The sequence below is a fragment of the Adiantum capillus-veneris genome, chromosome 10 (assembly GCF_014529385.1).
Source record: "Adiantum capillus-veneris isolate H3 chromosome 10, ASM1452938v2, whole genome shotgun sequence".
NCBI classification, from domain to species: Eukaryota; Viridiplantae; Streptophyta; class Polypodiopsida; order Polypodiales; family Pteridaceae; genus Adiantum; species Adiantum capillus-veneris.
Genome location: NC_140940.1, coordinates 160,663,536 through 160,678,411, shown reverse-complemented (window position 1 = coordinate 160,678,411; position 14,876 = coordinate 160,663,536). Strand labels below are relative to the sequence as shown.

Sequence of the window (14,876 nt, the reverse complement as noted above, 5' to 3'; positions counted from 1 at the left end):
AGAAGCCAGAAATTCATTATCAAAAGGGAAAAAAGGGGAGGCTAGAGCCCCCTTATCATCTACGCGCGCACGGATGATGGACAGGCTCCAACGCCCTTTTTTATAGCTTTTTCCTTGAGAAGTTTAAGGTGAACATGAGCTTAACGGTGATGGCGATGAGGAGAGTAAGGGTGATGGTGAGGATGGATAAGGTGACGAGCAAGAGCGTGGCTCGGACTCGTGATGGGGTTGAGCAGCAGAAGATTTTTCCACCTCAGATTGCCAACTTGCCAGATGTGGACGAGATGCAGACTGTCTAGGAAGAATTAGCAGTAGATAGCATGTTCTCGACTATCTCCCATTTGCAACAGACTAAGGACCTCTCGTCTTTGCAACTCGGGTCGTGGTGACTTAAGCCAATTTTGTCCAACAAGGCCTCACGCTCTAGTAATGGCGGGTCTGGACCTCTGAGCCGTGATGGTTAATAGCCCGTTGGGTTGTGCTGACCCTCTCAATCGATGCATTTTTAAAGATTTTTTATGCACAACCTATATTAAAAGAATAATCACTGATCACAACCTTCAATACACTATGGACAATGCTTTTCCAATCAACATGAACATTAGCTCCTGTTTATAAACTCCTATGGACCCATGCAAGGAGACACTACATTTCAGATCTTCCAAATTCACATATTCACTCACATTAAGCATACTATAAGATCTGATTCTACAGGGTGTGGTGCTAGCGTTGATGCCCAATCTGCATCGGTTGGTGCTATTGGTAGTGGAGTTACAACAACAAACAATGCACGTTGGCCTGTGCATAGCACTATTTGCAAGACCACGTTTAGATAGCGGTGGTAAAGCCCAGAAGAGACTATCCACTGAGCGGGATTCATTTCCATGTGCATGTGCATACCTTTAGAACAAGAAGCCAACATCATTTGTTCTACAAACAATTATGAAAGACAAAGAGAGCATGACAAAGAGGATGATTTTGAAGATAGAAGGGATCATAGCCACAAGGATGCGATGATTGAAGACTCTCCGGCTACAATTGCAAAATCATGGCTAGATTCTGAGCTTGTCATGAAGAAGACGGGTATAATTTTACAAGTTTTAGTGGAAATATTGACAAATGCTTCAAATTTTAGTGTAAATACTGGCAAATGCTTCAGGTTTGTGTAAATATTGGCAAATGATTTGAATTTTGACTTGAAAACCGGAAGAGTTAACAAGTGTGCCCTTATTGTCTTGGATTATAAAAAATGTTCCTGGCATGGCAAGCCAGGGCACACAAGTTAGTCTTTCAACAAGTAGTAGATTCAGCTAAGGGCCTCTTTGTTAAGCTTTCTATTTTTTGAGTCCCTTTTGACATGTGTCAATAGGTTACACATCCCCATTTTTATGGCTTTTCATTAGCACAATGTTCAAGGTCTCACTAAGAGGGCCCAAAGAGCCTCTATTAATTAGTAGTAGAGATGCAAAACAAATGCATAGTGATCAAAGCTTAATATCATTCGTGCAAACCATCTCGGATATGGACCGATTGGACGCACAGACCGTAAAGTTGCAAACAGACAAAGCAGCAAAGTGATGCTTGAAGATGTTGGGAACGTTAACTTTGCCTGACATGTGAGTGTAGGTGGAGAAAGGCAAGGAGCCATTGTTGAGGTCACTGATAATGTGTGCATTCAAGATTAGCCGATCGGCTGTGAGAGCAAGACTCGAGGAGAATCGCTCCGTGCCACCACATAGCCGGAGGGGATATGAATTGAACCCACCTCGACATCTCTGTAGAACATGTGTGATGTGGTATCAGAGTACTTGAGGCTTACCCTGTTGGAATTGTGTATAAAGATGACAAGCTCCAGAGTAGCATTGACGGTAAGTGTAGGGGGGATGTTGAGGAGTAGGTTAAACTCAAAGCTCTGCAAGGTGACATCCTCTACATCTATTTTGGGGTCCTTTGGCTTCAACAGAGTGAAGGCCAAGATGACCAGGACCACTATGCCGAGGATAAGCAGAACACAGCATGCCCCGCAACATGCATTGATGCGGCGAGATGGCTTTCTTCGTGTGGGGCCCTCAGAAATGGCTGGCTTCATCTTGCCAAGCTCTATGAGCTTATTGCCTTCATCTTCCATGGCTTGCAGCTACTTATCCAACTAAACAAGCTGATCGGAATTTCCTGCACATATGTTGGCTTTGCCGCCACAACGGCCGAGCGACAACCGCAGCAAGGGCTTTCCCTTTCCCCTCTGTCGCTTAGCTCCTCTCTAGATCTGTCGCTGGAGGTTGAAGCAAGCTGCTTCTACAGGACTACATAGAATGCACCACCATACACCTAGCAAGCACCTTGGCGATGGAGGCCTCTCTCTCTCTCTCTCTCTCTCTCTCTCTCTTTTGCGCTTTTTCTCTACTCTGTGCGTACAGGTCGTTGAAGAGCGGGTGATTTTTAGGTCAGACCAAACCTTCAGTGTCCAAATGGAAGGCACCATTTCAACATCATACACGACTTATAGCTTGCATTATGGACCCCTTCTTTATTGACAAAAAGCGTGGCTCTGTAATAGTTAGCTTTATAGGTTTTCTTTATCACATCATGGTAAGAGAGTTGTAAGTATACTGCACAATGTTAAATTGTTAGGTGAGCAAGATGGCTTGGAGGTGGTCCTTCATGACTAAAGACCCCAAGGTCTTAAACGAAGTGTGAATGATGAGATCTCTGAAGGTGAAGTCAAGGCACAAAGAGTGTAGTTCAATTGGTTGAGCCTTCGTGATGTAATCCCAATGTTGAGGGCTCGAGGCTCACGACTTGTGTTCGGTGGCTGCTACAAACTTCTCCAAACTTCTCCATTGGGGGAGTTGCTCCCATGGAATGACCCCTTATGGATGCAATGTGTATAGCAAGTTTGGTTGAAAATACAAAAATATATATAAAGTTCTCCCTACTACTTTCCTCGCGCTGATGGTGAAGTCAAGTGTGAACCTACTATTGTGGGTTAGATGGATGCATTAATTGACCTGTGTCCCAATTACAATTTTTGTCTTAGTTTACTATGCACGCTAAAGGTGAGAATCATTGGGTCAAACAAACCCGCACAGGATTCTGGTCAAACGTAGGCGACACCCTTCCTTGGAAAGTTATCATACATGTTGCCCTTCAATCCATTCTTCTATTATATAAACTAGTAAGGCCGGCAGGCTTCGCCCGCCTCTCTCTCTTTCTCTCTCTCTCTCTTTGTGTCGTTGTGCTCCCGAAGCTGCAGGCCACACCCGTCGCTTGAAGGAGCTTCTGACACATGGCAGAAGGAGGGAACCGGAATTCCCTCCCCCATTATCCTTAGTATAGATAAATAATGGCTCCATTTGTTTGAGGATAACTCCATGTGTCTGAAATAGGAGAAAAATTATAGCTCTATTGTGAGTGTGTAAGTCCTTTCAAAGGTGTGTATATTCCAAGTATATGAACTCAGTCTAATGTGAGCTAAAATTACAAAGTACAACTTGGATTGAAATTGATTAATTGCTATAGCTACAAGGATTGACATAAGCCCATCTCAAGGCTAGATTTCAATGAGTAGGTGAGAAAATTTCACATTTGTAGTAATATCCAATGTCACTTGATTTGATGAAATATGTACATTTTTTTCATGTAGCTTAGTTTCTAAAAATTGAACATTCAAGAAAAAGAACATGTACAATTTTAGCAAGGTTGTGGCAATGAATTGTAATTCACATTTCAAAGGTTAGTATAAATCTTCCGGTGATATACATTGAGGAATGTTCTTGGTTTTCATTGAATAGTATGTTTGGAGCATGAACAATGAGCACCGGGAAAGTAGGCCAATGAAGCTTCAGTTGATCAATCATGATGAAGATGGAGTCGATGTGATACTCTTAAAGATCTCTACATACGGTAAAGACAATTTCAAGGATGGAAATGGAAAAATATTATAGCCTAAAGGGAAATAAAGTTTGGAATGCACTAGTTGGGGGATGATATTACAAAATGAGAGAGGAAAAAAACGGCCCCATGGGTGCAATTAGAGGTAGATTATGGGTATAAGCATATTAACGTGTCACTAAAAATGTTGTCCCGGATAATGTTAGTTACTTGTGCTTGTTAGCGTATATTGAAAACCAAAGAGCAAGTGCAATTTGAATTTAAAATGTCCAAAAAATATATGGAGGTGACCTTATCTTTCAGTTACTGAAGACGACGTGGGGTACTGGACTGTGTGTGTGTGTAGCGCAGACTCTCTCTCTCTCTCTCTCGCGCGCGTATTTGTTCCTTGCACCGGGCATCCTACCTCGGAGTTGAATTGTCAAAGTTGAGCTCTTTTCCTCGCTCTGGCATAGACCTATAGATATGGAGAACCAACATACAACATTATTGCCACTAGCTCCAATGCTGGAAATGGAGGTGCAGTATTGTTCATGCCAAGTTAATTAAGTATATTGGTTATGTTGCTACCACTAATAAGTTCACCCTCTATGTTCTCAAAGTAGGCTCATTAAAATGCTCAATATAATTTTCTTAATTCCGCTATTCTCAAATTTCATAGGCCATTTCCATTACATTTGTATCAGAGCTATTGGTTTCTCTTTTCTTACTTAAGAAGAGAGGTCCTTAAGTTGTCCATGAAAGGTTGGACTTGTTCATTGCAATAGGGTAAGTGGGACAGAATGAACATTGATAACTTTGATTTTTCACATGAAGGTGCTAATGATGATGCCCCCATGTTTGTTAATTATCTTGTTACTAGGTTGCAGCAAAGCTATGGGCAACCATGCTTTGCAAGCCGAAGTTACTACAACTTCTAACTTATGGGATTTCCTTTCCTCTCGAAGAGGAGAGAGAGATTAGGAGGCCTCTTGATGAGACTCCCAGAAGAAGACTCTCTCCCATAAGACAGGAGGAATCCAAAGAACGAGAAAGAAGCGAATCACGAAGCTCCTTTGAAGATGTGGCTCCACAAAGATGTCGGTCTAGACAGTTGCCAACTTCTCCCCAAGAGGAAACGGTCATCTCAATAGTCCTTCTTCTCGACATTCCAAAAGGGAAGACAAAAAAAAAAGGAAGAAAAAGTCAAGAAAGAGGTCACCCTCTTCTCCTTCTTCTTCACCTTCCTCCTCTTCCGACGAAAGCAGCAACTATTCTCCTAGAGAATACAAGAAGAGAGGACATTGCAAATCCTACCTTGCATGGAGAAGGTCTCAAAAGCTCAAGAAATTCAAAGAGGGAGGAAGGAGTATCTCTTTTTTTTACCTATGATGGCACCTTTGGTGCTACCAACAAAGTATTGGCCTTCATCCAGCAATTTGATGTGATCTTTGGAGACGAGGGCTTCACAGATTCCTTCAGAGTACGTCATGTAGCTATGCACTTCCAAAAAATTTCTCATCAATGGTGGACTAGACTTCGTGGCAACGGCAATGCCCCAAAGACATGGAAAACTCTATGAGTTTCCATCATGAAGCAATCCCTTGCAAGCGATGCAAAGGACAAAGTGCTTACCAAATGGCAGAGTTTGAAGCTGCTCTCCAACGAGTCTATCCACAAATATATGGACAATTTTTGGGATTTACATCTCAAGGCTATTGTCTTTCAAAAGATAGACTTCACCAAGAAAAAGAAACAATTCTGTGTGGGATTACCTAAAGAAATGTTTGAGTATGTCAACTCCCAACAGCCTGGTTCTATCATCGAAGTAATCCACCACACTATGTTTGTTTTGTGCATCAATTTCCAAAACAAGGGGCTAAAAGGAATCCCAAGCCCATGGAAAACAAAGATCGAAATGATGCAAAGGGGAAGAACAATGCCCAAAACTCTTCCCAAGGAAATTCCAACAACAACAACAACAAAAATCGGTCCAAGGAGAAGAGAGTTTACAAAGGTAGAAATAAACTCTCTCTTGAAGAGCTAGAAGCTTTTCATAAGGACCACAGATGCTTCAAGTGTGGGGAGAAAGGACATGATACCGTCCTTGCCCCAAAAGAAATGCCCGCAATGAAACTCCTAGAGCTTCCACGATCGAAGCTCCAAAAGAGGATGCTCATTGCAAAGGATCATCTCTCTCCTATGCTTGGGAAAAGGTAAGGGAGCATGATGCCTTCATATTGTTTGGCCCTGGATCTACTCACAACTTTGTATTGGCCACTAAGTTGGGCATTCAAGCTTTCAAGATGGGAGATACTGTAATTTTTGATGGAGCTTTCAAGGGACAGTAAGCCTCCGTTACTCCCTTGATTGGGAAGTTGATGCTTCATGTCCAAAGCTACGTCGACAAAGAAGACTTTTTCATGTCTCCTCTTCAACATGAGGATGTTATTCTAGGGGAACCATGGTTCAACTGCATGGCTACCAACATGAAGTTCCCTGAAAGGAGAATCTACTTCACCTATATGGAAAAGAGCATGTATATAGATGCTAGTGAGTCCGATCACACTATACCACTTGTAAATTCACCTACTTTTGATAAGTCAATGAAAAGCTCAGTTTCTGCATACATGATTTTTGTCAAAGAGTCTCCAAATGACGCTAATGTTTTATCAAATGAAAATGGTAGGAATCAAGAAGAGTTAGACTTGTATAATTTTTTAAATGGATTCCAAGATGTTTTCATCGATGATATCCCTATGGACTTACCTCCAAAACGAGGGGATGATGACCATTGAATTGAGCTCTTACCAGGAAGCTCACCACCTTACAAGCCTCCTTATCGAGTTTCCCAAGCTCAACAAGAGGAGGTCATGAGGCAAGTACAAGAATTGATAGACAAAGGGATGGTGAGTCCTAGCTCCTCTCCCTTTTGCTCTCCAATATTTTTAGTGCAAAAGAAAGATGGTACATACCGCATTTGTGTGGACTATCGAGCACTAAACCATATCACTATCAAAAACAGATTTCACGTATTGCGGGTCAAAGATATGTTTGATAAGCTACAAGGTTTGGCCTACTTCAGTAGGATTGACCTTAAACGTGGCTATCATTAAATAAGGATACTGAATGAAGATATCGTAAAGACTGCGTTCCGTACAACGTTTAGTCTTTATGAATATCTTGTCATGCCTTTTGGTTTGACAAATGCTCCAGCCACATTTAATTGTTTGATGGAGAAAATATTTAGACCCTACCGCAAGTTCATTGGAGTGTTCTTTGATGATATCATCATCTACTCCAAGTCCTTGGAGGAGAAAAAGCAACATCTCCATGTAATTTTTCAAGCTTTGAGGGAGAACCAGCTTTTTATCAATCAAAAGAAGAGCAGATTTTTCCTTCAAGAGATTCAATACCTAGGTCATATTATCTCTCAAGATGGTATCCGTATGGATCCATCAAGTTGGAGGTAATAAAAGCATGCCCTAATCCAAGGAATCTACATGAGCTACGAATCTTTATTCGTATGTGTGCATACTAAAGACGCTTCAACATCAAAATTAACTCAAATAGCAGGACCTTTACATGACTTACAAAGAAGAACGTTATGTACTCATGGACTGCTAAAGAGCAAAATGCTTTTGAAAAGCTCAAAGTGAAGCTTATCTCCCTACCAATGCTTATGCTTCCATATCTCTCAAAGCCATTTGAGGTCAAATGTGATGCTTGTGGTAAATGCCTTGGAGCAATCTTGCTTCAAGAAGGGCATGCCATAGCATATGAGAGCCGAAGGCTCAATGCCGATGACCGAGTATTTGGCATATTTAAAAAGGAGCTTTCAGCTCTTCTACATGCTCTAGAAACATGGAAGCACTATTTATTGGGGACTCCATTCATTTTGCGAGAATGGACCACCAAAGTCTCAAGTACTTCATGACGCAAACCAAGCTTTCTGACAAACAAATGGGGTGGGAAAATTTTCTTTCGCGATTTTATTTTCATATTGCTCACATTGCTGGTAAGCACAATCAAGTGACCGATGCATTTTCACGACGACCAAGAGTCAAGTGGTGTCTACAGCAACTCACAATGATCTATCTTCTATGATAGATGAGTATGTTACTGACCCTGACTTTAAAGACATAATGTCAGCCCTACATTGGGGAAGAAAGAAGAACCATTCACCTTGCAGGATGATTATCTTCTCCATGGAAATAGGCTATGTGTTACCCACTCCCTTCATTTGAAAGTCATGTATGAATCATATGCTCCTCCCTATGCAGGGCATAGAGGTATTCAACCTACTCTTTGAGGAGTAGAGACATACTTTTATTGGCCTACCATGAAAGTGGACATACAAGAGTATGTTTCAAAATGTGTGGTATGCCAAAAGATCAAGTATGATAGAGGGAAGCAACCTGGATTACCCCAGCCATTGCCAATCCCTAATTCACCATGGGAGAGTATATCCATGGATTTTATCTTTGGATTACCCAAGTCTATCCATGGGAATACGGGAATATGGACAATAGTCAACATGTTTAGCAAGCAAGCACACTCTATTCCTATCAAAAAGACTATTAAATGGCAACTCTCTTCATATCTCAGATTTTCAAACACCATGGATTGCCAACATGCATCATGTCAGATAGAGATCCTAGAATGACCATTAATTTCTAGAAAGGTCTCTTTGAAAATCTAGATACAAGATTGAATTTCTCTTCAACCTATCACCCACAAACGGATGGCCAAAGTGAGATAGTCAATCTTACGATTCTCAATCTACTAAAGACTTATGTTACCGAAGTAGATCAACGCTCAAAATTGGAGAAGTACTTACCCCTTGTAGAGTAAGTATACAATAATATTGTCCATACTACTAAGGGAAAGACACCTTTTGAGATCATAGAGGGAAGACCTAAAGTCTCTTGCTACTTAAAGTACATGGAAAGATCTTTGATGTTGATGACTATAGTTGTGACCTACAAGAATCTTTTCAAAAGATTAAGGAGGCTATATCCATCTCTCAAAAACAAAGGCAAAATTCTGTTGTTGATAAGCACAGAAGGGCCTTAACATTAAAATAAAATGATTGGGTCTTACTCAAGTTTCCCAAAGCTCAATTGATCAATGGGCAAATATCCTGCGGGCCATCAAAAGTATTATGCTAAACTAGAAAAAAGATATTATGATCCTTTTCAAATCTTGAAGCCAATCAATGACATGGCTTATCAACTCAAATTGCCCAACCATTGGCTCATACACGATGCTTTTCGTGTGAGCCTACTTAAGCCCTACAAAGGAGAGTCACCAAGTGAACCAATTATTGAAGACCCCCCAATAATCAAAGACCAAGAAGAGGTGCCACAACCAGAAGCTATCCTTTGGCATGAAGACAAGGTACTACGACATGGTAAGATTATCCGATGGTATCTTATTAAGTTCAAAAATTATCTTTTTGAAGATGCAAGATGGATGGAAGGAATACATCTTAAGGATAGTATGAACCTTGTCAATGCTTACAATGCTATATTAGAGTAAGAAAATGTAAATGTTCCCTTTAAATGATCAATGTTTTTGTTTTATAAGACTAATTCTCTTTTTATTGTGCACAAATTTAAGTAGTATGCATGCTTAGAATCATGTTTGTGTTGACGACGTTTCTCAAAACACCAAGTAGAATTTGTCACTCTACTTTGGAAGATATAATATGGACTAAAGAGCAGACATGTTTGCGGCAACTACATCTCCCAAGCACCAAATGGACTAGTCATTCATTCCGGAATGATGTCGTAGAGTAACAAGGGATCCTCTACCCGCTATGGAAAAATGGACTAATGACCAAGACTTTATCTTCTCTATCTCATAGTCAAGGAAGACTATGGTTTCAAGGGAGAGGTGATGTCATAAAATCTAATATCTAGCTTTACCCAAATGATTTTCTCATGTTAAATTGATCATTTAATATGCGAAAATAAAAGGGAAACAAGAGCTAGAACATGGATATGTGTTTCTAGGCCAAGCTCACCACGGGGCCAAAAGCAGATGGGGCTCACAAGGAGTTGGTCTACTAAAGAACAATGCTTGCATGATGGATCTTGGAAGACCTTAGGGTTAGCTTCATTAAAGACCTCCAATGGTTAGTGTAAAAGTCCTTAGACCTTAGGTTAAAGTTAGGCCTATGCTCGAGGTTGAGGATTAAAAGGCATGAAATGCTTGATAACTAAGGTGCATGCTTGAACCTAGGCATGCGCTTGAAGTCAAACCTAATCCCTACAAGGAGGGGTGAGCCCTTGAAGCTAGGGGCATGAGAGAGAGAGATCCCATACTCTTACTAACCCTATGCTTGATGATTAAGTGCTTAAGCAAGTAGGGGTCAAAGTTGCTTGGGCTTGAAAGTCAACATGCAAGCCTACAAAGGAGGAGGCGAGCCATGCAAGTAGGGGAGGTGGTTGAATGGCCTCTCCTTCTCCCAAAGGGCACCCCTTGCTCAAAGAGGAAAATAGGACACATGTCAAGCCCCTAGCTAGGTTTCTCCCATAATGTGCCTAAAGCCTATTTGGTTGACCCTTAGAGAGCTACAATGAAAATTTAGCTCATTAAATTAATTTTTTAAGCATTTATCAAGTCCTCTCTCTTCAAAGGGTAAGAAGGACACTTGTCCTAATGCTAGCATGGTTGCTTGATGTCACTAAAGCAAGTGATTGGCTAGGCTTGTAGGGGTCCAATCAAATTTCAGCTTGAGCTTCAAGGAGGGGTCGACCAAGAGAAGCTAGGGGTGTGCTTGGGGGGTATACTCTCTCTCTCTCTCTCTCTCTCTCTCTCTCTCTCTCTCTCTCTCTCTCTCTCTCTCTCTCTCTCTCACACACACACACACACACACACACACACACACACACACACACACACACACACACAAGTTCATTCTCACTTGGGAAAAGTGTAAGAACTCAATCTCCTTCTCCAAGATTTTTGAGAAATTGAGATCCTACACCAACACTCTTGGCTATGGAAAGCAAATCCAACCAAGATCCATACTTCAATGCTTAAGCTTTCCATATTCTTCATCATCATTATTATGCTATAATGTTATGCTATGTAAGAAGAGTGATGATAAGTGAGGATCTATTTCTTTCTCCTATGAATGATTCTTCTTCCTCTTCCCTACCCTCATTCCCCCCGCTAGCTCTCTCCAGCTTCGAAGGTGTTTGAGGCCTTGGGACTGAGGCCATGGATGGTTAATGCTTTTACAAGTTTATGTTATGGCTGAAAGCATGCAATTGTGGTACAAAAAGGACTGCCCTTGACACAACATGGGCTTGGTGGTTCATTTGTGTATAAATTGGACCTTTTAATTGGAAATGGAGAGGGGCCATATATTTCTTTGTTTTTAGACATTTCACTATTTGGAGGGGCCACTCCAAGAGAGGAAGTGGGGGGAGAGGGCTGGACCCACGTTATGGTTATTGGCTCTCACGATAGCACCTCTCTCTCTCTCTCTCTCTCTCTCTCTCTCTCTCTCTCTCTCTCTCTCTCTCTCTCTCTCTCTCTCTCTCTCTCTCTCTCTCTCTCTCTCTCTCTACACACGGTTGTGTTGTTCTTGTGCACCTTCCGTGCTCCATAGCCAGCGAACTTGGAATGATCTCTCGTTATCTCTCTTTCTCTCTCTCTCTCTCTCTCCACCAGCAAGCTGAGCCCTGGTTGACCAGTCGCTGCATCTTTGTCTCTCTCTCACTCACTCTCTGCACCAGAAAGATGCACACAAAACCCTGGTTTTAATTGATGTTTAGTGACCACTGTTGCATCTATCTGTGTGTGTGTGTGTGTGTGTGTGTGTGTGTGTGCGTGCGCGCGCTCCTTGCCAATGGACAATACTACAAGAGTTTACCGCTCGGGTGACTCACAACTACTCTCTTTCGACGAGCTGGATGAGGAGGAATCACGCATGGATGAACAGATACAAAACCATCCCATTGTCAGTTCCATTGAGACATGTGTCACTAATCAAGCTTTTCTTCATGATTATTGGGCTGCAAAGAAACACGAACAGAGAAGGAAAGAATGACATCCTTCTTTTGCACTTGGATTACTGAAAGCCAGGTCAAGGAAGAACATTTGTGCAGCGGTGGCACGATGTTGGCGCAAGCAAAAACTCGGGCTGTCAAGGAATGAGTAAAAGGAAATATTTCAGCAACTATTGGACCACCAGACATTTTTCGAGCTGCAAAAATCAAAGTTCAACAATGTCGAAGACACCGTTCTATCGGGTGTGCGCAACACTTGGGCTCAAATTAAGGCCCCGCACTCAGCAAGTGAGATTTTTGTTAAGAGAACCTCTCTGATGATGATCTTGAACAATAGTACAAGTGTAGCCTCAGTAAACCAATCCAAAATTGCTAGTGTCCTGGGTGTCCATCGAAGGAATATAGCTGTTGCAACTTCAAGGCTAGAGAATAAAGATGAGGATGAAGTGTTGCCATTGAGTGCTTGTGAGAGACAATTGCCACAAGGAACCATTATCACTAATGAAACAAGAGATTTGGTGTATGACTTTTGGACATTAGAAACCAGAGTTTCAACAACCAAGAAGGACATAAGTAAGAAGAGAATTGGAAGGAAAATTGTTGTCAAAGATCCTGTGCATCTACTCGATGACTCTCAGGTACCAACAAATCTTAGCAATTGTAATTTATTTGGTGATTCTTAAGGCTGATTTGGTCAAGACAGTACCAAATTTGGTGGTCTGCTATATGGCAGTGGTGGTATACAGTACCTTACAAAGGTTGTATACAGAACCAGTGCATTCCTGGGTGGTTCCAGAGCTATCCTTTATAGAACCAAAGACCTAGTGCAGTACCAAATTTGGTAGTCTGCTATATGGTAGTGGTGGTATACAGTACCTTACAAAGGTTATATACAGTACCAATGCACTCCTATGTAGTTCCAAAGCTATCCTGTAAAGAACCAAAGCCCCTATGCAATACTAAATTTGGTAGTCTGCTGCATACTAGTGATTCCAAAGCTTATTTGTACAGTATCAAAGCCTCTGTATAGTACCTTTTTCGTCCCTACAGGCACCAAAGCCTCACTCTATTTTACCAAAGCCTACTTGTGTAGTACCAAAGTCTTTGTGCAGTACCAAAACTATTCCTTGTATAGTACCAAAACATTCTTGTTTATCACCAAAGCATTTGCAAAGTTTCCATATGGGTACTCTCCTGCAAACAATTCTAAAATGAGTCAAAAGTAGACAGATAGTACAATCTCTGGTACTGTTTACAACCAATTTGGGTTCTACAGTACTATCTTTGGTAATGTTTACAACCATTTTGGTTCTACAGTACAATATTTGGTATTGTTTACATCCAATTTTGGTTCTACAATACTATCTTTGGTAATGTTTACATTCAATTTTGGTTCTACAGTACAATCCTTGGTACTTTTTACATCCAATTTTGGTCCTACAGTACAATCTTTGGTAGTGTGTACATCCAATTTTGGTACATTACTATCTTTGGTACTGTTTACAACCAATTTTGGTTCTACAGTACAATCTTTGGTACTCTTTACATCCAATTTTAATTCTACAGTACTATCTTTGGTACTGTTTACAACCTACTTTGGTACTACGGTACAAGCTTTGGTAGTGTGTACATCCAATTTTGGTACATTACAATCTTTAGTAATGTTTAAAACCAAATTTGGTTCTACAATACATCCTTTGGTACTGTATACAACCAATTTTGGTACTACTGCACATTAGTGGCATTTTACCATTTGCATGAAGTTGGAATTTTCTAACTCTTATTGTATTGGTTCCACAAGTAGAGCTATACCAAAGATTCAAGAGGACTCATCCTACAGTGGTCGTGTCTCGTAGATGATTTGAGGCATTGAAGCCGTACTTTGTTCGGAAGTTGAAAGAGCGGTATACCTGCTGCTGTGTATCCCATGTGCAGATACTCTATTTCAAAGAGGCTTTTAATTAGATGCGGCAAAACAAGTTTGGGAATCATGGGAAAGGTCACCTTTGCAATTGCTCCGTGTGTTGTAGAAGTGATGATATAGGAGAGTGTTTTGCAAACCAGGTAGTATGTCAGCCAATCACTAGTATGTGGGAATCCATCAAGTGCCCATGGCCAAGAGATAGTGAATACCATTCCAAGAAATGCTTGATGGGGGACTGCTCCCAATGTGGTGTACGGTAGTTGACATTTTGTCCAGATGAGATAGCAGAGGATAGCAGGGAGGTGTCTGTGAAGGTCTTCATGGATGTTGGAACAGGACAACTTGATGCAGGTGGGAGTGAGAAGAAGAGAAAGGACTTGATTGTGTGACGGATGAAAGTGTTGCTTTTATTAGCCTATTTTCAGCCCACCTCACACGCTTTGTCAAGCACAACTTTGTCTTTCGTTGGCAAGCCCAACAATTCAAGGATTGTTTGCTCAAGTTTCCTAGCAATGTCGTTGTTATTGACTTTGCAAAGAATTATTCTTTTAAAATTCAGAATGAGATTCAATCAATGCATTGGTAGTCTACCCAAGTCACAATACTTGTGCACATCACTTATGTAAGAAATGTAGCAGGTGGTGTTCAAAAGACGTTGCACTTTTACATATACGATGACAAGTAGTATGATACATTGTTTGTACAACATTGTCTCTTGCTTCATGACAGGTGGCTGAAACAGCAAGGACATTGTTTGCAGCACCATTGGGTGTTGTAAGATGGTGCGGCTTCACAATTCAAAGCTCGTAGACCTTACTATTTTGTGGCCAGGTATTATCAAAAGACAGGCTTGCACATGATGCATAACTTCTCAACATCCGGGCATGGAAAAGGAGAGCATGATGGGGCAGGGGAAGTCATCAAGAGAACCTTGACACATGAGGAATTGAAATTAGATGGCTAGCCTATGAAGTGTGCGAATGATGTGGTGAACTTTTTGAACGCAACATTTCAGCCAAGAGATCAGTCTCACAGGTGTACTACACAGTGAGTCTTTT

General features: G+C 41.2%; 1 protein-coding gene across 1 annotated transcript; it reads right to left on the bottom strand.

Moving 5' to 3' along the window:
* Nucleotides 1–1,419: 1,419 nt before the first annotated feature.
* LOC147449965 (uncharacterized) lies at nucleotides 1,420–2,441 on the bottom strand. The gene has a single exon (XM_086522752.1). It carries the CDS (start codon nucleotides 2,126–2,128, stop codon nucleotides 1,682–1,684), a length of 447 nt encoding a protein of 148 aa, XP_086378878.1. The 5' UTR covers nucleotides 2,129–2,441; the 3' UTR covers nucleotides 1,420–1,681.
* Between the last annotated feature and the right edge of the window lie 12,435 nt (nucleotides 2,442–14,876).